We start from the raw sequence: 23,498 nt of genomic DNA, 5'->3' as shown, positions 1-23,498 counted from the left end.
TCTCTTCAACACCTAACACTCCAACACTGCCATACTTTCACATTCCCATAAGACACTGAAGTCCAACAATCAAGCAGAAAAACCTTTAAATAACATGGCAATAAATGACAAATGCCTGCTAACAATTATACAAAGCAAATGAAGCAGATATGTCAAAAACACAGAGGAATCAGTCATAACATTTACAGTACAATAGCTGTGTTAGCAAGCAAAGGAGACAAAATAATACATCATTTACAGTGCTCAGTAATAATCATGAGTACACCCCTTTTGAAATGTAACATTTTGAACAATATTTCCATAAACACAAAATATATCTCCATGTGTTAAATACAAAGTCTGTTGAATGTACAACACAAAATGCAAGTCTCAGAGGAAAGCTACATTTTTGTAACTGAGCAAGCATTCAATCAGTCCCAGAAAATTGTAAGGACTCATTATAGTTTTCTATCAAAAAGTTGGCTATAAAACAGCATTTTCCATAGCAAACTCCTTCCCATTTCTTGCTGTAAGAGCAGCAGCTTTTTATAAGAATGGTATACAGTATGTGGCCTATGTGAGTATTGTCCACCAAAGACGCCTCTGCCACAGCTCAGTCACAAAAAAAGCCTGCTAAGAGTTTGCCAGGCCCAATTCTAACAAAAATGAAGGCTAATGGGACTCCATTAGGGCTGTAAATAAAATCAAAATGTATCGATCGAAGTATCGGCCGGTGATTTAATCGGATCGCATCGTATCATGGGGCATTCTTCAGTATCGAAAAGAATCAAATAGCAATGACACCTGGTCTGAACTCATTCGAACAGCAATGAGGAGTTTTGAAGAGACAAACTGGGCATCAGTCCGGGGTGCACTCTTTTTTGCACCAGCAAAATTTAACCAAAAGGGAAAAATGTGTCATTTAAGTTATATAATTAGACTTACTTTTGTGGCAAGCTTCATAGATATTGTATTAAACTTACTCTGTTTATTACTCTTAATCGTTTTATTGAAATATCATTCAAAATGTTACTGTTCAAAAGGGGTTTGCACATTATTGCTGAGCACTGTAAAGATCTCTCTGGGAAGAGGCTGTTGGCTCACAGAGTAAAATATCCTCCATTCACAGTTGAGTATAGGTGGTTATGTAGCTCTATAAAGCGTAAATTTAACTCTGAATAATTGACTCTCGGCGCAGAGTCAAATTTACTCTGTGTGGGCCAGGACCAATGGGTCTCTTTGACAGAGTCAAAATGGACAGTCTTTGGTGGTTTTCAGGATGACCAGAACGGAGCCGGTGCCGGTGCCCGCACCAGTTACGCTCGGCACTAAAGTGCTTATCTGCGAACCGTCCGTATTCATACCGGCTCTGAATTTTTTCTGCTTGTGACTGTGTTACCCGGATGAACCTGCTGACGGCCACGATGTTGGTACGGTTCGTCTGAGAAAAACCAAGTATTTTCTGGTTCAACAACACTAAGATCATCTTTTGCGTGAACACGACGACAGTTCGCAATTGGGTGCGGGAACAGGCACAGGCGAGGTTCTCAATCAGCCTGAATGCGCCATTTGAGTACTTACTATTTACTGTTGACTGGGCAAACACTTCATTGTGCCCATACAGAACTGTCATCTATCTATAATAAGGAGTCTTTATCTTGTGTGAAAGGAATGATATGCAAATGAACATAACCCTGGCCAGCAGAAACAAAATGCAGGTATTTCAAGGACTTAAGTCTTTTAGTCGGACACAGTTGAAATGACTAAAGCCCCAAATTCACCCGGCAATGTCCAACAATATTGACTTTGGTCTAGGATACATTTCTCATTCCCCCACAGAAAAATAAAAATGAACAAATACCTTGAAATTTCCTGTTTGGAATGGATGGCCTGTCTCGAATATTACTTGTGTCCTTTTGTATGTGTAGGTAGGCACTTCACTCATCGTACACACATTCAGAGTAGCAGCTTATCAAAGGAACACAGCTGGAAAATGTTCACAGTACTCCCATGCCATCACAATTCCTTCAAAAAAATAAAATAATAAAAGGCTGCAGCTGCACTTTGGTATTACGGTCTATCAAAAGAGGGGTTAGAAAAGTTTCTTAGTGACACTTATGATTGATTTTGCCCCAAGCTCTGGAGCCAGATGTCCGTCTCTTCAACACATTCAAAGGCAGCCCAGAGAGGAGACTACATCCTGGAAGGCCTGAGGGAAGATGAGAGGGATGAAAAAACGGAAAGGTTTTTAGGGGAGTAAATGTAAGTTATGCACATCCCACCTCACTGAGGCCAGGTGCGGGACAAAGGCGTATCCATCAAGAGAGAGACAGGAAGTCTGCACACTGCAACTCTGATTGGTGGTTTATTTAAGACATATAATGTGCGACCCATCAGGGTTATCAGGGAAGGTTCATCAGGGAACAATCAGTTGAATCATATGGAGAACCAAACAATTCTCGGAAGAACCTAAAAGTTCTGGGAAGAAATCCAAGGTTCCTTAGCGAACCTTTAGACGTTGCTCCACAGTGGCAATTGAAGGCTTCCTCAAAGATCTTAAAGTGGCAAACTCAGCAACTTCTAACAATTTTTAATTTTTACAAAGAACTGTCAGATTGCATGTCAGCATCCTATAGTCATTACAAAATCATGATGTTCCACTCACCTGTAGATCGGAAAAGAAGTATGAAAGTGCAATGAAAAGTTTTCTTTCCTGCTCACTGTACCGCCAACAGTGAATAGCTTGACCTGAGAAACAACAATTATGTTGTGCATCATTGATGACACTTGAAAATTACATTGGATTTCAGACAGTGACAATAATAGCTTTGCATTTCCACATGGGCATCATGTCTCAATTGCATACATCAAGTGTTTGGAATGGATTTCAAATTTCCAAAAACTGTGGAGTGAGCCTAATTATTCTCACTGTGCAAAAAAAAAAAAAAAAAAAAAAAGTGGGGACAATATGCAACGCAGCATATTTATTATAATAATAATAACAGCTAATAAGTTAATAATTTAGTGTCATACCTTCGGCTTTTTGTTGAAATGCACCGGATGCATCCCCAATGAAGAATAAGCCTTGTTCAAAGCTTATCTGGTCGTACTTGTCAATGTTTGTGAGAAGGCTACCACTGACTGGAAGGTACAACGTGCTACCATTAGGTTCCCAACGTTCGGAAAAGTAAACTCCTTTTTGACCACTGATATGAATAAATGGTCCTGGAAAGGATAAAATAAAATGTAAATAACAGTAAATACGTTTGATATACAACTGGGATGTCTTGATTTTGCCTATTTATTTACTTTTTTACGTCAAGAACGAAGTATGCATTTGCACAACATGTTCACCGCTGAGAATGTAACACATGTCTAACTGTGCCACAGATTAGGGATTGAGAAACGACAAGAATGTGAGTTGCCAGGAACTAAAAATAACTTACTTGTCCTTCTGATGGATTCAGTGGAAGTTGAGCCTCTGCCTTCGGTACAGCCATTATGTACACTATTAATTGCTTGTCCCGAATCATCTCTCTTTCTCTTATTAGTAAAGTATGCAGAGGTTGCATCTGCTAGTCCACTCTTCCCCTTTTGCTGGAAAAAGCCATCCAGGCCATCGAGGCCAAGGCCATTTGAGAGCGCCATTACAGGGATTATGTTAAAATGATTGAGAGAGGAAAATAAAATATCACGACAGCTGGGAAAGACACTGAGTCACCAAGTCTTCACGAAAACACAAGTTAGGTCCACCAGGCTGCTTGCTCGCGAGCATGAAAGTCTGCTAATTACACGGGAATGACTACAAAAGCGTTCTTTATCATGGGCAATAATTGCAAATAGTGCTACAAAACCACTACGATGAAGTCCGACAAAATCGTTCTTTATCGTTTTGATATCTCTTGAGAACCGTCTTGCCAACCGCTTTATTCAATCGTGCAGTGGGAGTGGATGGAGAAAGCCAAAATCAAAACAATAGTCTGTGACTACTTAGGAAGCCTATATATAGCCTGGCCATAATAACACCAAATATTGACCATAATCGTCAATTATTTCAAACAATAGTTATGTGGGGTTTACGGAATGCTGTGTAACGTGGAGGAGTTTAGCTATTTTAGAGCCCTGGTCCAAATAAATTCTTTGACGCCTCTATTAAACAGGCATTTGCGAGTCCTCCATGGGTCCTATAATATTACGGACGTGACGTATTTCCCTGTACCTTCGCATGCTTTGCTAAGCGTGAACTGAGGATCGAAATTGTTCGAAATAAGGATAAAGCACGATGTTTAAACTTGAAGGTCTTGGTCCTAAAATGGACCCCGAAGAGATGAAAAGGAAAATGAGAGAGGATGTCATTGCCTCCGTGAGGAACTTCTTACTTTATGTCGCCCTTCTCAGAGTCAGTAAGTATGATTCCCAGATTCACGCTCCCATCTCATTACACTCCCATTTCATCTCGCTCCCACTAGCCAGACTAACGGTACCACCGCCATATTACGGAGCCAGTTATCTTGTTGATGTTAGTTTTTTGTTTCTAACCCTAACCTTAACCCTAAACCTAACCCTAACCTTAACCCTAACCCTAAACCTAACCCTAACCCTAACCCTAAACCTAAACCTAAACCTAAACCTAACCCTAAATTGCTTGTATGTGGCAGTATATGATAATACGTGAAATATAATCGGGTGGGGACCGCAAGTCCGGGAGTGATAGAAACACCGGGGACCGCACGTCCGGGAGCGAACTCCGTTGGGAGTCTCAGTCTGTATGCCGTAAGTATCAACCAAGCTAGAAGCTGGCTACCGGCGTTAAAGCTATGGTTAAGATACTTAATCTTCAAGATCACATTTCGAAATGGATATCTGTGTGAGGTTCCTTTTTATGAAATGCAAACGTATTGACACGTGAAATGGAATTTAAAAGGGGGCAGCGAGATTAAGAGTAGCCTACTGTAATGATTTCTGCGACTAGCCATCAAGTCAGCTGAAAGCTACCTGGATAGAAATCTAAATATTAAATGGGTTTTAATATTGCTGACCCATTTCGGGTCACGATTGATATTACGCGAAGTCTTTCAATTCAGGATGTTCCATTTACAGCACTGCGCTACACCACCACAATTGACAGGTGAAAGCATGACATCATCTATATGATGTCTATGGGTGAAAGACTCAAGGTTATCCTGTAGGCTACCTTGCTAGTAGGCTTCTAATGTTGCCTTCACCAGCTCGGGACCTCTCGAGACAGCTGACGACACTGCTCACATGACAATCGAGTTCTGGAGTTTGGCGCATGAACGCCACTGATCCCGGAACAATCGGGATTCATGCGTGTTTTGTTTTGGTTCTCTTTTCTTTTTTTCACCTCACCTTGAGCCTCCACACCCACGACATATAATTTTAGCTGAAGTAAGCTAAATTAAACAGCCAGAGACCAGCATTACTGACATATGTGCATCTGCAATTGAATGACATTGACTGGTGTTGTTGATAGTGATTACAAGATGATATTTTAGCATTTATGATACTGTTTACATGTCAGTTGCATGCATGGGCGCCATGTTGATGATGCGTGTGTCGTCACACAAACCACAAGCTCGGAAACTCGTTCTTCTATACTTCCGCCAGAGATCAACCTCGATAATTATCGATCTGACATTGCGTCACCAAATGTTCACTCCCACTTTCCCGAGGTTTTAGGTCGGCTTTCTGGGGATTCTCGATTTTTTGAACGAGCCATAAGCCTAGCTATAGCTATCGGTGCACATCACTTATCAACTAGCCTCAACTTTGATTGGACAGTTGCTCCTGTGTTCATTTTCAGCTATTGTGCACTCTGAATTGTAGCCTATGCTTCCGATTTGTGATCTGCAAACGTTGTGCAAATCACATCATAACTAGCAATCACTCTATCATAGCTGGTGCAGTAAAAAAAAATACAGAAGCAAATCTGAATTACAAACTTACTTAAAATCAGTGATCTTGTTTATTAACTGCATTTTTTAAAGGGTTATTCCGTTCTATCTGGCCAACTGAAAGTGCCATCTCCATTCAAAAACAAATCCACTTTTGTCTTCAATTGTTTTGTCAACCAACAACCTTCTCTCATGGACCTTTGCAGTCAATATTTAAACAAATATATATTTGTTAAAAACCTGCCATTCTCTTCCCCAGCACCTTATGTTTTGAAGAAACTGGACAGCATTTGAGGCCCCACTTTTCTTCATGTCTGGACACACCACAGGAACCAGTCGTGCAATCGAACACCTGCAATCAAGAGCCTGCACAAGCAGACAAGCCGATGCCGTTGGATCACATGCATCAAACCACCTGCTGTCCACACAAACTGTCGTCTAGAATATTTGTTCAACTTTTTTTTTTTTTTTTTTGCCTTTTTTACTTTATAGAAGAAACTGAATGTAATTTTATTTGTACATATTGTAATGTCTCACAATTGCCATAAAAATGTCATGCCACATCAATGACCTACTATTTCCTTAAACCATAAAGGAAAAGAATGTCATTGCTGCTGTAAGAGAACAGAAGCTGCCCTGATGACTGGTCAGGGGCAATAAAATTGTGAAACATGATACACCCATGCCTTAATTTCATAACATCTTTAACCAAGTTGTACCAGCAGCTCTTAACATAACCAGTCAGGATCAACAGACTAGTTAAGTCGTCTGTTCTCATTTAGCTAGTAGTGCACAAATATACTGTTATTTTTAACAGGCATTAAACTTGTATAGTCATTCAGAACTATAATAATAAAAGTACTGTTAGACTTAAAGGGACACCGTGCAGGAAATGGTCAAAAAAGGTACTGCAACTATGCTGCTCATTTAAACTGGGCGGCCTATTGCCAAATTTGATCTTTACATGAAAGTTTACTAAGCAATAAACACATATTTTCTAGTATGGTCCAAGTACAGTAATTTTTGCAGCTAAAAATGGCTATTTTTGGAAATTCAAAATGGCGGACCATGGAGAAGATCCCCCTTTTCATGTATAAAAAAATGCAATTTTTTCCAGTCATAATGAATACTTAAAATTTGATGCTGGTAGTAAGTATTCATGAAAAGGGTAGCATTAGTGAATGGGTAGCATGAATTCTGGAAATAAACAACTAAAAATCTCACATAGTCTCCCTTTAACATCAAAGTATAAACATGAGAGGTGGCACATCTACAATTCAGACCTCAGACACAATTCAAGTCAGTCAATCTTCCCTTCAGATATTGCGTAACCATGTCGAGAAGATTTGTGGATTACACATTCTACTCAATTTATTCACCAATTGACTCCATTTTTATCAGCATGATCCACAGACTCCTATGATCAGCAATGTTCAATTATGCAACTGAAGAGCACTATTCGAGTCCAAGACAACACTTGGATAGTCCTGTCTAGTTTTCCTGAAGTGTTAGCTACTGGGCTCGTTTTTTAGAATTCTCTAAGCAGAATGCATTGAAATGGCAAAGTGTGCATGCGCAGAGCAAAAGCAGCATCTGCTTAATGGAATGGCTCCATCAAAAATGAGCTCACTGTGCTTCCCAACAGAGTATTAGTCTTTGGTTACATTACAGATTATACTGTTTTCTGGTGTGTTCTGGTGTATAGAATAAAATCCAGTCCTACATCATGGTATTAGTATTATATTGTTAATGTACATTTTGTGAGTTGGTAGGTAAATTTAAAGATTTTGGTAGGAGAAAAAATGAGCTTGAATGGAACAAACTGCACCCAGGTTGATAGGACTATCCAAGAGGGTAATGGTTGGAATCGGAACTGTCTGCCACACTATGTCTTCAAATTTGGTCTTTGTATTGCCAAGTGATCAATTTCTGCAAATCTCTTAGCCAGTTTACAGTTAACTGAATTCCTGTCAAAAAAAAGTTCAAATGGAGATAATTGTTTGCAGTCTATGTAATGAAGCTCATTTGTCATGTAATATGCATCTCATCATAATAGACTGTATAGTACCAGGTACTTCAATTTCATTTCTGACCATGGCATCACAACATAAGAAAGAAAGGGCAAGGACCATGTTCGACTGCATTTTGGTTTTATTAATTATATATAAAAGTGACACAAAATTGCAATACTGACTGACAGAATGTTACTACTATGTTAAAAAAAACAGGAGAATAATACTATGAGGTAAACACAATAACATGGTTTGTCCAGAAGAGGGCAGAGTACATCATCATTTTGCAGGTCCTAATTGACTTGTACTGCTTTGCCACTGTGGTCAAGCCACTCTAGGACAGATGGACTTTAAACTGGACACCAGCATAGAAAAAGAAAAATAGGTCATGCTTTTAATTTATTACTGAAAATCTAAAAAAAATTGTGGAACGCCTTCATTACTTGTTACGTCACTGTACAAAAAAAGAAAGAAAGAATGAATGAAATGGTTGGGATCAACACAACATGTGGAAAGATATCAGGTTGTATGTGGTCAGAAAAATTGGCTAAATTTCCCTTGAGTAAAACAGCCACTATACCATAAAAAACATACCTGACTTGCTCAGGTAAAAACTGGCTCAATGTGATTGACTCCGTAACAAGTTCATAGTATGTGTGCAGAATTTGGCTTCAGGTATGTGTGACAGCCAGAACAGCTGGTCATATGTTAGTACACATATTGTAGTACATTTATTTGGATCCGTATGCTGGCATGAGGCTGTGACTGCATACATAAATACCTCTTCCAATTATGTGTGCACAAACATTTTCAGGCTGTAGGCAGGCGTGTGTGTAACCGGCGAACACACCGGCGGCGACAATATTAAAAGACTGAGAATCGCTAGACTGTGTAGCAAGAGCGATACGTGCGATAGAAGCGACAGAGACTATGTCCGTTGAAAGCAAAATGCAAGCATTCTCACATTCCAATTGGCTGTGCCGGCTGGCGCCAAACCGAATCATACCTCATTTGCATAATATTTCCTGAAGTCCAACTACAAACGCTTTTGTCTATTCTGTCGCCAGCGACTTAATACAAAGTCAATTACCTCCATGCCAGAGTAGCTCAAGTCACGTCTGGTCTATTCGTGCCATTAGACAGAACATCTGGTCTCATGCAAAGGTCAGAGGTCAGCGGCGAAGGCCACACTCTGCCTCTTTCCCAGCGTGCCTTGCTGCAGCTAAATGTTCATGAAATGTGTGAAACCATTAGTATAGTATGAAGTCAAGCTGCATGGGCTCAGGCTTAAGCATAATGCAAGCTTATATTACACTTTAAAAAAAAAAGTGCAACATGTTTTCCCTTCCTCCTTTTCCCTTAGAAAAGTGTGAATTCGCAGCCCGGGCCTGCCACGGCATGAACATTTTTAAACATCTGTCTGGAAAAGCTGCTAATCTCCTTTATTTCAAATACCCTTTCAACTGGTGCCACAGATGTCTATTTTCTGTTCTTTATTTTTTCCAAATGTTAATCTTATTATACTGAAAAAAATAAATGACAGAAAATAGACCAGATTTTTATCCCTTTTTATTCATGATTTTGTCTTACAATGGCTGCACCGGGTTGTTACTTCAGAAGTGCAGAGTACATGTCCTTTGATCTACCCTTTCAACTGGCTTCCAATCTAAATCGGAAATGTAGAGCAGTTTGATTGAGGCAGGTTTACAGTAAGGCAAGACACACTTGTTCTGTCACTGGCCCCCATGGTAAGAATGATCTGATTGGTTGTAGCTTCTGCATGTAGCATAGCATATAGGAACATTGGATAGATGCAAATAAACCCCACCATCTGAGAAGTCCCTGGAAACAGCATCTTGGCCAAACTAGCAGCTCAAAAGAACTTGGTAGTAATAGCTAGGTAGCCCAGTTGGTGAATTCACACATACAAGTAAAGTCAATTCCTGCCAGCCCTCTGCTTTGAGAGAGCATTTCCATTACTATTTACAACAGTTAAAAACACATTTAAAAATAAACATTTAACTTTGTGGTCCTGATTGAGAGTTAAGGTCCTGAATGTGTTGAAAAAAAAGCAATAATGTCATTATCAGTTTCAACCTAAACTTATGTTACAAAACATAGCAAAAACAGTACATGTAGTAAAATAAAACAACATATAGGCCTATGGGTTAGTGCTGCTTAAAATTGGTCCCTTCTTTCTGCAAGCTGGTGAGTTTAGTTTGTGGACTTGGCCCTCTGTGTTGCTAGGCGACGACAGTGGAGGTAGACGTAGACAGGGTGGATGAAGGCCAGTAGGGTCAACAGTGTCAGGGCAACATTAACCTAAACACACACACACACACACACACACACACACACACACACACACACACACACACACACACACACACACACACAGCAGATTTACAGGGTGTCATTACATAACACAACCTGTGTCAGATCCTGTGGATGCTAATGAACTAGGGTGCTGTTTCCACGTAGCCTGATATTTGTAAATGTGGATATTTTTTCTCCTGTTTAGGTGGATAAACATGTGGATAAAATACTCCATTGTAACAGGTGCCGTTTAGCCCCCAAATGGGATATTTTTAAAGCCGGACTTTTTAATATGTGGATTTTAAACCTCCGCATACGTTGAAACAATAGGCCAAAACCAATGTGTTTTCATATCCGGCTATGTGGAAAAAACCCCTAGATTCTCTATAGGCCGACTATACTGTATATATACGTATACTATTTTTTTTTTTTCTGGTTGCCCTTGGTCCTCAATATGTCTTACTCATTAAGTTCATTACCTGGCTAAGATAACTAGGATGTTGTAAACATGCTAATACAGTAGATGGCCCATAGGTGTCATTTAGTTAAGAAAAATGAGGACTCCAGGCTCGATTATGGTTTACCACTATCTCAAGGCTAACTCGACCCGGTTTACAACAGGTTCATGGAATACCCTCCAATAGGACTTGTTGTTGTTATATTTCACTCACATAAAGAGGATCGCCCCCTAGAGGTCCTTTGATGAGAGCGAAGCAGGGGTACTGCAGCAGAGACACCACCGCAGACAGAGCCATCACCAGGCCGTACAGCTTGCCAAAATGAGCAGGAGGGAACCTGCACACAACCGATAGACGACACATATCTCACATTAGGCTGAATCAGGGCGTGTATACACTACTGTATACACTTCAATATATGCTTCAATCTCACCATAATGCATGACTTAGTTTTCCAACACAGGACTTGGGCAACACTTGGGCTGTGTGCTATGTGCTTGTGGACTGATATACAGGTATTGTGTGAGGGTGCATGTGTGCACACGTGCGCTCGCACGTGTGTGTGTGTGTGTGTGTGTGTGTGTGTGTGTGTGTGTGTGTGTGTGTGTGTGTGTGTGTGTGTGTGTGTGTGCGTGCGTGTGTGTGTGCGTGCGTGCGTGTGTGTGCTTACGCCACGCTGATGAAGGCAGCGTTGCCTCCGTAGAGGAAGGACCTGTTGAGGACCTGGAGGATGAAGGTGAGATACTGTAGAGGCAGCAGGGGCGTGGCCGCGCAGATGGAGAACAGCACACACTGCAGAGCCGTCAGGGCCAAGGACAAGATGGCCGCCCTCAGGTCCGCCTCACCCTCACTTTCACCTAGAACAGTAACGCAGTATAAAAGCCTTTGTCCTAGAACAGGGGTGAGGAACCTTTTTGGGGCCATTTCAAATTTGATAAAGACCTCCAAGGTGCGTGCTATGAACACAATTCTGGATTTCCACCTCCACTTTAAGCCTATATTGAGGGCCTTTACACTTTCACTTTTCACTTTCTCGAATAGTAATGCATTATAAAAGCGTTATAAAAGAATGATCATTATATGATGAGGAGAATACATTGTTATCCTACAGGATGTCTCCCACAAAAGATACCACCAAAGATAACACCAAAATTCTCCCAAAAAACGATTCATTTTATAAAGATAAAAGAAAATATTCCATGAGAAAAATAAATGTTTACAACATAAGATGCATCATTACATGATACAAAATACACTCCTCCCCACCCCCCACAGACACACACATACAGTACACACAAGCTCACATGCACCCCACACAGACACACACACAGAAACACCATGTTCTCTTGTAAACATGTCTTCTGACTGACCTGGTTGCCTGGCGCGTCCCTTATGGCGGTCCATGAGGAGTCCATTCCATGGGGCACACAACACTCCACACAGCTGAGTGATGGCAAACGCATTGGTGTAGGTACTCACTGAGGGAGGCAAAAAACAAACCATGCTGTTAGAATGTATTGCAGGACTATACACAGTGTCAATAGAGTGGCATGGATATGGTTAGTGAACACTTTAGTACTCATTATCTACAGTGATGGGAATGTGTGTGTGTGTGTGTGTGTGTGTGTGTGTGTGTGTGTGTGTGTGTGTGTGTGTGTGTGTGTGTGTGTGTGTGTGTGTGTGTGTGTGTGTGTGTGCATATGCGCATGCGTGCGTGAATGTTAATGTATGCCAAGAGCTCCCCGGCAGTGAGGCGGGTGAGCATGGAGTTGAGGGTACCAGTGAAGAGGTATAATGTGTTTGTGCATGTGTGTGTGTGACTGTGAGACTGTGTGAGTGTGTGTGCGTGCGTGCGTGCGTGCGCACGTGCGCACGTGTGTGTGTGTGTGTGTGTGTGTGTGTGTGTGTGTGTGTGTGTGTGTGTGTGTGTGACTGTGAGACTGTGTGAGTGTGTGTGCATGCGTGCGTGCGTGTGTGTGTGTGTGTGTGTGTCAGGGCTTGACACTGGCACCTGCCAACCGGCTAAATGCTGGTAAAACTTGGCTGTGGCTACTAACAATTACAATGCCAGTAGCCAATTTGGCAGGTAGCTTATTCATGGTATGACATACCAGAATAGCATATATTCTGCATTTTACACCTTGTGTATCAATTGTTACTATTTAAGTTCAATAAAAAGCTCAGTTACTCTGTTTCTATTTGTTTGATTTATTTCCATGCAGCTATGCACTCATCTGATTGCTTCAGAAGGGTGTGTGTGTGTGTGTGTGTGTGTGTGTGTGTGTTACAGTGTGCAGAAGGGTGTGTGTGTGTGTGTGTGTGTGTGTGTGTGTGTGTGTGTGTGTGTGTGTGTGTGTGTTACAGTGTGCAGAAGGGTGTGTGTGTGTGTGTGTGTGCGGTGTAGAAGAGTGTGCATGCGTGCGTGTGTGTGTGTCTGTATGTGTACCCAGGGCAGGTTCTCCGGCAGTGAGGCGCGTCAGCATGGGGTTCAGGGTCCCGATGAAGAGATAGTGCCTCAGCTGCATCACCGACAGCCACATCAGGTGCCACAGGAAGAACCAGGACAGCACACAGCTCTTGAAACTCCTCTCTGGGGGGACGCAAAGAGAGCATTGACAAAATTAAAACAGTAAATATAAAGAGAGAGAGAGGGAGAGAGGGAGAGAGAGAGAGAGAGGGAGGGAGGCATGGAATAGTTTAATATAGTGTAGCAAAGGCACAAACAAAAGAATAAGGTCATGTGTGGCCAGGGGGGTGAAAGTCCGCTGGTTTCTAGGGAACTGGTGGCTGGTGATGAGAGTGGTGCCCATCTATAGTTCATACACGTCACCTTTGCTTTCATTTCCTCCTCCTGTCCTTCCTCAAACCCACAAATATAGCCAATCTCTGACCGTCAGCACAACATAAATAGGCACTAAATGGGATATTGCTACACTGCGTCGTGTGGAGACCCCGTGTTAACACACACACACGTGGCGTAAGCACACACACAGACACATGCGCTTAAATACACATACGCTTGCGTGCACATACGTCCATATGCATACGCGCACACACACACACACATTATGGTAGATAAATGGCGCATTCACAAAGGCTGCCTTATGCATTAACACAAACACCCTATTACACACATACACAAACAAACACACACACACGCACACCTGACTTGCCTTGTGATGATGGCGTGTTCTCCTTGAGGGCCGTTTCTTCTGTGGCTTCGTCCTGTATGTTTCCTTTACTGGCCTCTATGCTGAAGTCTTTCTTCTGGCCACAGCCCAAGCTGCAGCCCAGAGACAGAACACAGTCAACCAGCCAGTCAGTTAGTCTGTCTGTGTGTGTGTGTGTGTGTGTGTGTGTGTGTGTGTGTGTGTGTGTGTGTGTGTGTGTGTGTGTGTGTGTGTGTGTGTGTGTGTGTGTGTGTGTGTGTGTGAGAGAGTGTGTGTGTGTGTGCCGCTGTCTCTCTGTCTGTCTCTGCCCCCCTCTCTTTGTGTGTGTGTGTGTGTGTGTGTGTGTGTGTGTGTGTGTGTGTATGTGTGTGTGTGTGTGTGTGTGTGTGTACATACCCGTAGGTGTAGCCCTCAGGCAGAGGGTAGGGGATGTGTTTTCGTGGCATGAGGACGAAGGTGCGTATGAGGTGGACCCCACTGCAGAAGGAGAGGAAGAGGAAGGAGGCTCTCAGAGACACTCCGCTCTCATGCAGCAACTACGGTACAACAGAGATCATCATCATCATCATCATCATCATCATCATCATCATCATCATCATCATCACAGAGACTCCACTGCCATGCAGAAACTAGAACAGAGCAACTAATCATCATCATCATCATCATCATCATCATCATCATCATCATCATCATCATCATCATCATCATAACCACACCAACATCTTCGTCAGTAGGACAATCCTCATTATCATCATCATCATTATCAACAACAGCAACAACACCAGAGAATCATCACCAGAGAAACTGGTGCAGTCATCACCAGAGAAACTGGATCAGAGCTGGTTTTAACCTCCTAAAAGTAGCTCAGCCTTTTTGTCTACACATACATATATGGCCCTGGCCTGAGAGCAGCTCCAAATAGGCAACTGACACCGTCCTTGCACGACTAGTATCATTATTATTTTTTAGGAAGATTACTACTTTTGTTAGAGTTTGGTTTATTTGAGCAGGGACAGATACATAGCATGTGGGTGGCTTGACAACCCAACAGCAAGCATCATAGCATTTGTAGAGTTAATGCCCATCCCTAGAAGAGTGTTTAAAGCGATACAAACAGCAATATTAATGAAACACATTATCATAAAAACAGCCTATCCACTCATTCTGTTCAATCGCTTTTTAAAAATGACCAGTCATATGTATTTCATAATTGGTCCATCCCTCCCTCCTTTCATTTACTAAATATAATTCACATTTCCCTACCATTCACTGAAAAAAGCCAGATGTTGTGTATTCTAAATTAATCAAAGGGAAACATGTCACTTCTACCATATATATTTATGTTTTGTGATTGGGCATAATTAAGTTATGTAACTTTAGCATGATGCCCAATAACCTAAGACTTCCCAAATCCAGTAATGTTGTCACAACATAATTCCTTTGGATAAGATGACCAATGGCTTTTACAACGCCAGAAAAGATGGTAGCAGTAGTGTGCGGAATGTGCAATGAAAAAATAAAGGCAACTAATTCTTCAACTTTATCACGTGTAACTTTATTTGTAGATGGTCTTGTTGGAGCTCAACTGGAACCAACTTACAACTGACATGCATGGCTGACATGCATATTGGTAGATGCACGAGCCTTGAGGTGTTTTCTAGCTTAATCTGAACTGATAAGGACAACAATGACTGTTTCATTGATTAAGGTATATTGATTTTATGATTGATTGACTTTTATTATGTTTGATTTTCATGTGGCTTCATAAGTATTGTCTTAACACAGTGTTACGAATGGCTGTAATTCTGCCTAGATTAGCCTTTCCGCTCCGCCCTTCTTCAGGTGTTTCTCTTTAACAGATGTGGTTGATTGCAATCGGAATAAGTGGGCTGGCCCTCCTGCGCTCATTCTCTCTCTCCCAGTGCGCCACGCTGGTCGATCTCCAGAGCTCTCGCTGTTAACATGCCAAAATCTTGTAAAAATAAATATCTTATTTGAATCTGACGCTGCGGTGTGGTCTCCCGTTTATGTTTGGGCTGCCTCGAGCCAGGCGGTCCTAACAACAGTTAATTAGATGTGTTGGACAATCCAAAACATATTTTGTTGTGGGAACATAAGTATATTTTGGAAAGTAATTCCATCCAATTATAACATGTTAATTTCGCTAGACATTGTTTTGTTGAGTCCATTAATTTAAATACTGCTGTAACTACCCCATGAAGTTGGTTCATCCAGACCTAAATCAAATATGTTTGAGCAAAATGTAAAAGTTATGATGGATTAACCTTTTCTGTTAAGGTTGAAATAATCTTTAAAAGTTATGTTGGCTTGTACTTAGGTCACAATTACACTTACATGCTGTGTTGATCCAGCATATTGACCTTAATGTGACTCAACAAAAAAATGTCTTGCTAAGGTAGCATATTCAAATTGGATGGAAACACTTTCCAAAATGTTTTATGTTCCTCCAACAAATCATTTCTTTCAGTGTTCCTTAACCTTGCCTATACTGAGCACACTACAACAGGGCTATTCAAATGGAGGCCCTGGGGCCAGATGCGGCCCTTGGATGGCAAGGTTCTGGCCCCCCATAAGGTCAGAACAAAATGAAAACAAATATGTGTGCTATCTGTGGCCGTGCATAATTTGCGTTCACTAGCACTTCAGGTTGGGGATATCTCTACATATGCATTCACATGAGACTGAAATCTTATCTAAAACAGTGTCATAGATACTTGTTTCGCACCCTAACCTCAGACACCATGCTGCTCGCAGCTGTACAGATTCTATGTTCGGCCCCTGCACTGGAGGGAATTTAAAAAACTGGTCCTCAGTGACTTTTACTTGAATACCCGTGTACTACAATGTACATTACACATTATCCTGCACTCTCTCTCTCACACACACACACACACAGACACGCACACACACAGACACGCACACACACACACACACACACACACACACACACACACACACACACACACACACACACACACACACACACACACACACACACACACACACACACACACACACACACACACACACACACACACACACACACACACACAATGTTAATGTGTTACAGTAGATGCTCTTTCTGAAGAAGGAGACTTTGTAATGATTGTGCGTAATAGCTTGGAAAAACTTGTTCTGGGGGTGGATGCAGACAGTCAGCTATGATGCGTTTGGCCTTCCTTTGACCTGCCTGTTTGGGTGTGTAGTTAGTGTAGTTGGGTTTTGGATTTCATTATTTATTTCACGTTCTTCTTGATAAATGATTTTATAACGGTTCTTGCTCTTTGTTCTTTGTTCTTTGCTCTCTGAGTTTCCTCAGCAAGTGCAAACATGATTGTGCCTTGTTGTACGCTGAGCCATTAGACCAACCATTAGACCAGCCATGTCTAAAGTCCAGCCCCAGGGCACTGTTGTCCAAATACAGGGGCCTCTCTGTTCAAATGTCCACTTGGCCTGCAGTCCCCAGTCACAAAACACAATCGTACGCCAGCAAGCCACAGTGTTCTAAAAACTGTTTGTTCGTTTCCTGCTTCTGATTGGCTGAACTTAGTTCTAAGTTCTAATTGCTCATTACTGGGAATGAGCAAAATTGAGTTCTAAGCCATTGTGAAGCTGGTGTGCAGGTCATGCGACACTTTGGGAACCCTTTGGAGCCAATTTGTGAATTGTCAAGTCTAAGTATACAGTATATCAAGGGTGGAATTATCCAAATGGCTGGTCTTCACAGATTGGCCCTCTTTGAAAGAGGATTGGACAGCCCCTTAGACCTAAGATCCCTATCTAGATTATATCTGTATAATATGGGTCTCACCTTGATGATGAGGAAGATGGCAGAGGAGGAGTCGAAGGCCCCGTTGTAGAGTGTGATGATGGTGGAGCGCCGTGACCCAAACAAGTTCCCCACCTGCACACAGAGAGAGAGGAGGGAGAGGCGGAGATGACATAAGACAGTGTAATCACATTGTGAACTATGTGGACGTACATAGTGGTGAGGATCATTCATGTAACTCCCACAAAAAGTTACTGCGGATGTTTCATAATGCTGGGGAATACACGTGAATTTGACCAAGAGAAGCCAATTTCTTCGCCATTCATTTCTGAGGGAAGCTAAGTGGGGCGAAGGTGAGTGAACAGGGCTGAAGCAAAGGCCAAATATTCGGCCAAGTTTAATATTATGCAAATGAGGAGTGAATTTCACCTGCAGTGACCAATCAAAACACAAATATTTCAATCGATTTGATTTTCCGCTATGACCTGTTGACCGCTGAGTTGTGAGAGTGGAACACGCCTCTCTTTGCTTTGCTCAATTCGACTGCATGAGTCACAGTAGAGAGTAATATTTGGAGTATGTTACGTAAGACATTCTTCAGGTACTGACAAGTCAAAGGTACAGAGAGCAATAAAACCGAATGTTGCTCAAATGCTCCTTTAAACTTTACCTGCATGTTTGTGACGAGAAAGAGGATTCCCCCCACGGCGATGCAGGAGAGAGCTGGAAAGAGGAGGATGGGTGTGGCTGTGTGGGAGACAATTGGACAGAGAGATCATTTTACTGGATCATATTACCTTTAATAATGCAGTGTGTTATATAATTTTTCCTATTTTTATAGCCTTGTTTTTCTTATTGCCTACAGTTTTAACATTACCCATTCTGATTCTAACATTACCCATTCTGGCGGTTCTTTTGAAATTGTGAAATTGTCTATTTCTTCTTATTGTGTCTTTCGAGCACAGTAATATGGGTCATGCACGTATGTCTATCCAAAATGAGGAATTTCATTTCTTTGCAAATTATTACTAAGTGTTAAGGGTAGGGTTTATGAACATTGGGAGCGTGAACATACAGAGTGTGTGTGTGTGTGTGTGTGTGTGTGTGTGTGTGTGTGTGTGTGTGTGTGTGTGTGTGTGTGTGTGTGTGTGTGTGTGTGTGTGTGTGTGTATCTCTCCGTGACTTTTAGGGTTGTATTAGGTTTAACATCACAGATAACAAAGTTGTATTATAACTTAGTATGGTTGAAGACAAAACTGTATGTGTTACTGTTTGTGTGATTATGTGTGTTTCTGTGTGTGTGTGTGTGTTGTGTGTGTGTGTGTGTGTGTGTGTGCGTACGTGCATGCGCAGGTGCGGGAGAGAGAGAGAGAGAGGAGAGAGAGAGAGAGAGAGAGAGAGAGAGAGAGAGAGAGAGAGAGAGAGAGAGAGAGAGAGAGAGAGAGGCAAATGTGTGTTGTTTAAACAAGGTGAGGGTTTCACTGTGAGACACTGGTCACCAAAGCACCCTGCTATCGGCTTTCTACGGCAGCTAGAGCAGTGTTTCCCAACCAGGGGTACGTGTACCACTAGGGGTACGCGAGAACACTGCAGGGGGTACTTGGAAAAACGTTATTATTATAACAAATGTATGGAGCAGTCACATTAGGACAGAGAAAACGATATAGAACATGAATTAGGGGGTACTCATGGCACAACGAAGAGGCTTAGGGGGTACGTGAGACAGAAAAGGTTGGGAAACACTGAGCTAGAGGACTGTCATGAAAGTGGAGGTGAAAGGGGGGGAAGGAAGTGAGGCTGAGTCTGCTTCCTGCTGATTGATTCAGGGACAAAAAAGCTGACATATCTCCCCTCTGCTAACGTTACTGAGGAACGTACAATAATGTTTTGACGGTCACTTCGATTCCTTAAATAACTTCCCCTTTTCATACTGACACTTGTAAGCTTGCCAAACATGAATGTTAGAGTAATAGATGATGGAGAAATATGGCCCACAATAAGAACAGAGCCATGAAAATACACTCATATCAAAGACTTTCTTAGCTCTAATAGAACACTTCTGCTTGTATGGCTGGTTCTTGACATTTTTTTAAAAAGTCTGAGCATGTTTATAACCTTGTTGTCCTCAAAATTGTGAAGACAAAATCTTAATCTGTTACTTAACCACTTAGTACTCATACGATTGCAATGGAATCTCAACCCACCGTCGGGTTTAGATAGTTAACTGGGCACTAAATAATGTCATAGCAATGTTGTTATGAATGACGTAGTTGAGTCTTTCTAGCAAAGTGCCGGCGAGCCCGTCTGCACAAAGAGGCTACAAGCTCCTGGATCAAGCAGCTGGGGAAAAGCTTCTGGCCTGGGATTGCTGGATGAATATATTTTCTTTTCACTTTACTTGAAGGATTCATTTGAGCAGCATTTACGCAACAATACAAAATTGCACATGTTTTGGTATATTCAGTATTACTCTAGCACATCTGACTTGGTGGATTGCTTGGTGTGTTGTCTATCACTTGGGTCAGTGGCTGGTTTTTGTTCCATCCACAGGGGGAACCATAACAACACCACTGCTGAGAAGACTCTGAGGTCACTTCTTACGAATATAATTTCACCTGGACAAAGCAAATAAACAGAGAACTGCCTCTTGTATATATTCCTCCCTTTCGTGTGACCCCCCACTACGATGGGAGAAAAGAGGACTTCTGAAAAGGAGGCCCCATGGATGTTGTCTTTGTCTAAGTTCAAACTCAGAAACACAGACTCAAAAGGGGACTTGAGCCAAGTACCTGCTGTGCCAAAGCAGTAAAGACAAACATCAATGGCAGAACTCCCAAGTTTGAAAGAACAACATGACAGGAGGCAACGGAATTCCAATGATGATAGAAGGCAACGGAATTCCACCGCACAACAAAATTATGCTGGGGGAAAAAACGCAGGATTCCATCGAGACTGTAACAGAATATATTTTACCTGCATTTGAGAAGGCTACCAGCACGGTCCCTGTGGTGTACACGGATCTAATGAAAAAGAAACAAGATGACGTATTAGATATGGAGAAAAAAACACTACGCTGAACGTGACCTCCTTTCTCACGACTAGGCCTACTGGCCCAGTACTGGTTACCCCTCCCTGTAATTTCCTCCTCTCCCGAGCGAAAACAGGCTAGGTTTGTTACCTTGGATCATGCACACTAATGCCAAAGACTTCACTGACTGTTTGGTCAAGTCTGGAAAGAATTACTCCCTAAACCAGACCCTGCATAAACAGACCATCCAAAGACACGCACACATGCACATACGCACACACACGCACGCACGCACGCACACACACACACACACACACACACACACACACACACACACACACACACACACACACACACACACACACACACACACACACACACACACACACACACACACACACACACACACGCACACACACACACACACACACACACACACACACACACACACACACATTCCATTCCTCTCTTCCCAAATGTCACACCGTCTCCTGGGAAACATGAAGTTGTGTGCAAGCATGCACTGTAAATGGGCCATATTTTTTTGGTAGTAGAATTCATCTCTCTAACTCTGCTCTCCCATCACAGCCCTTTTCTATTCCTCTCTGCTCCCTTCCCTATGGTCTTCACCAAATCACCTCTTCTGTTTCTGGGTTTCTAAGTTGTTCTACTATGCGAGGAAAAAAAAACGTATATCTTCCATGCTCCATGCCTGAGTTGCTCCTGCACTGCTTTACCTACTACGCTCTTGTACATGTAAACACGTACAGAAATAGATACACCCCACATAGGCATTTCCTCCTCTGGACTAGCAGTAGTAGTACAAGCAGAACCGGATGACGAGAGACGCAGACATACATGTACAGGCAGGCAGAAAGATATGACTAGACGACATCTGATTTTCTGCAAGGTTTTAGTGAGGCATCAGAGTCAGTCAGATCATATTGGACAAGAGCATGCAGACAAAAAAGAGGAATGTGTGTGTGTGTGTGTGTGTGTGTGTGTGTGTGTGTGTGTATGTGTGTGTGTGTGTGTGTGTGTGTCTGTGTGTGTGTGTGTGTGTGTGTGTGTGTGTGTGTGTGTGTGTGTGTGTGTGTGTGTGTGTGTGTGTGTGTGTGTGTGTGTGTGTGTGTGTGTGTGTGTATGTGTGCCACTACTTCCCTGACAGGTCAAGTCCGTTGACTCATATCCAACTCACACAACTGAACAATAACAGTCTCACTGTGTGATTTATTTTATCTCACAGCTTCTCAAGACATCTTTTCAGCCAGTAGAGGCTGTGTTTACAAAATAAAAACACCAGTTCAGGGAGCCAGGCCAGTATGTTCCTCTACACGGCCTCTCGGCTATCGCCTCACTGCGGAGGTCCTTCTGGAGGACTACTGTATCAGGAGATTAACCACATCTCATCCATTCAGGAATTTGGAACATCTTGGATACTCATACTTGCGGCAGAACCATCACAGAACACTATGCATGATAGTAGGAGTATACTTGGGGGAGTCAGTGAGACAGAGAGAGAGAGAGAGAGAGGAGCGAGTTTTGGCCTTGGCATGCTTTGTTATGCCACGGCTCTGTTCCCCTGTGTAAACCGTGATTATCCTGCTTCATTGAGGCGTGTATTGGCTGGAGGGGTGGGCTGTTGGAAGGCCAACAGGGGTTATTATTGCTAAACAGCCACAATTCAAGGAACTGGAACCTCTCATCAGGGAATGGAGTCCAGTGCCACATTCCTTTGACCTCACACTACACTGTCAAGACAGGACACAGAGATGTAGGAAGAGGGAGAAAGAATGATGGGTTGGCAAATACAAGGGGAGAGAGAGAGAGGGAGAGAGAGAGAGTGAGAGAGAGAGAGTGAGAGAGAGCGAGTGGTAGGGGCTAAAGAACCTCAAATAGCTTCTCATTCAGAGATTCCATTCTCAAGCACTCCCACCCATATCAAAGGTGGTGTTGTGTGGTTCACAATTTATGATAGTGTCATTTAACCCATTGATGCCTAAAGCACCTGCAAAAACTCTCCAGGCACCAAAGGTCAAACAACATATACGAGACATCAGGCTAAAATGGGTTAAGAAATGGACTACACCAGTAAGGAGAAGGTGGCAGTTTCCCTGCAACTGCTTCCTCAAATCTGAGGGAAAAGTGCAAAACAAGTCTAGATTGCTTAAGCGCAGTGTTGCCCAATTGCTAATGCTTTGTTTGGTGGTGACATGTAGGAGGAAAAATGTGCATTTACTGGCAAGACTAAGGTTAACCCTATCGCACCGGACGCATCATATTTGATTCATCAAATTCAAAGCCCTCTCCCCGCTGACACACAAAAAAATCGATCTCAAAAACATCCTGCGTGTCATTTCCAAACGTCCTGCAGTACACGGAAACCGCCACAAGAGAGCAGCGGTCAACAACAAGTTGACCACAGCTCGGCGAGAAATGGAAAAATGGGGTAGAAGCGGTTTCCCTGACCGACGCTGAGATATCGTCAAATTGCAAAGGGTTTGTGTACAAATTTCCGAAATATAACTCTATATCCTTTAATTTGAACACTTGCTTTGTGCAATTAATCAAGGAAGAGTTTATATTTTTACACCTGGTTGCAGAGAGATCGTGCTAAAACTGATGAAACAAATAAGCACCATCCGGCGGTGGCAGGAAGTCAGCCATCAATGCATTTTGCCATAGGGAAACTTACAAAGCATACCACGACGATCATTTAACAAAACACACAAGTTGTTTTACTTCAAGACAAAGATATTGCCTTAAGAAACAGGTTTTACTTGCAATTTTGAAAATGTAATGCAAAATGTTGAAATTATGATCTCGTAAA

General features: G+C 42.2%; 2 protein-coding genes across 2 annotated transcripts in view; one reads left to right on the top strand and one right to left on the bottom strand.

Annotated features, from left to right (window-relative positions):
- The first annotated feature begins 4,160 nt into the window (after positions 1–4,160).
- tomm5 (translocase of outer mitochondrial membrane 5 homolog (yeast)) lies at positions 4,161–6,569 on the top strand. The gene is made up of 2 exons (XM_063187865.1): positions 4,161–4,382; positions 6,154–6,569. Exons 1-2 carry the CDS (start codon positions 4,262–4,264, stop codon positions 6,186–6,188), a joined length of 156 nt encoding a protein of 51 aa, XP_063043935.1. The 5' UTR covers positions 4,161–4,261; the 3' UTR covers positions 6,189–6,569.
- Positions 6,570–9,240: 2,671 nt separating this feature from the next.
- The window catches only part of slc43a3b (solute carrier family 43 member 3b), a 24,267-nt gene continuing 10,009 nt past the window's right edge, over positions 9,241–23,498 (bottom strand). The window contains exons 4-13 of the mRNA XM_063187864.1: positions 20,614–20,660; positions 18,311–18,387; positions 17,683–17,775; positions 14,247–14,386; positions 13,839–13,963; positions 13,127–13,270; positions 12,051–12,158; positions 11,351–11,537; positions 10,894–11,017; positions 9,241–10,228 (exon numbers count right to left, since the gene is read on the bottom strand). Coding sequence (XP_063043934.1) covers positions 10,121–10,228; positions 10,894–11,017; positions 11,351–11,537; positions 12,051–12,158; positions 13,127–13,270; positions 13,839–13,963; positions 14,247–14,386; positions 17,683–17,775; positions 18,311–18,387; positions 20,614–20,660 — 1,153 coding nt within the window. The 3' untranslated portion in view covers positions 9,241–10,120. The remainder of the gene's footprint in view (positions 10,229–10,893; positions 11,018–11,350; positions 11,538–12,050; positions 12,159–13,126; positions 13,271–13,838; positions 13,964–14,246; positions 14,387–17,682; positions 17,776–18,310; positions 18,388–20,613; positions 20,661–23,498) is intronic.

The sequence above is a fragment of the Engraulis encrasicolus genome, chromosome 22 (genome assembly GCF_034702125.1).
Source record: "Engraulis encrasicolus isolate BLACKSEA-1 chromosome 22, IST_EnEncr_1.0, whole genome shotgun sequence".
Classification (NCBI taxonomy): domain Eukaryota; kingdom Metazoa; phylum Chordata; class Actinopteri; order Clupeiformes; family Engraulidae; genus Engraulis; species Engraulis encrasicolus.
This window is presented reverse-complemented; position numbering and strand designations above follow the sequence as displayed.

Bases quoted from the DNA above. Each gene is read 5' to 3' on its own strand.
- tomm5 (XM_063187865.1), top strand. From the start codon at position 4,262: ATGTTTAAACTTGAAGGTCTTGGTCCTAAAATGGACCCCGAAGAGATG. The intron at 4,383-6,153 runs GTAAGTATGATT...TCTCTTCCCCAG, and splicing joins TGTCGCCCTTCTCAGAGTCA to CACCTTATGTTTTGAAGAAA.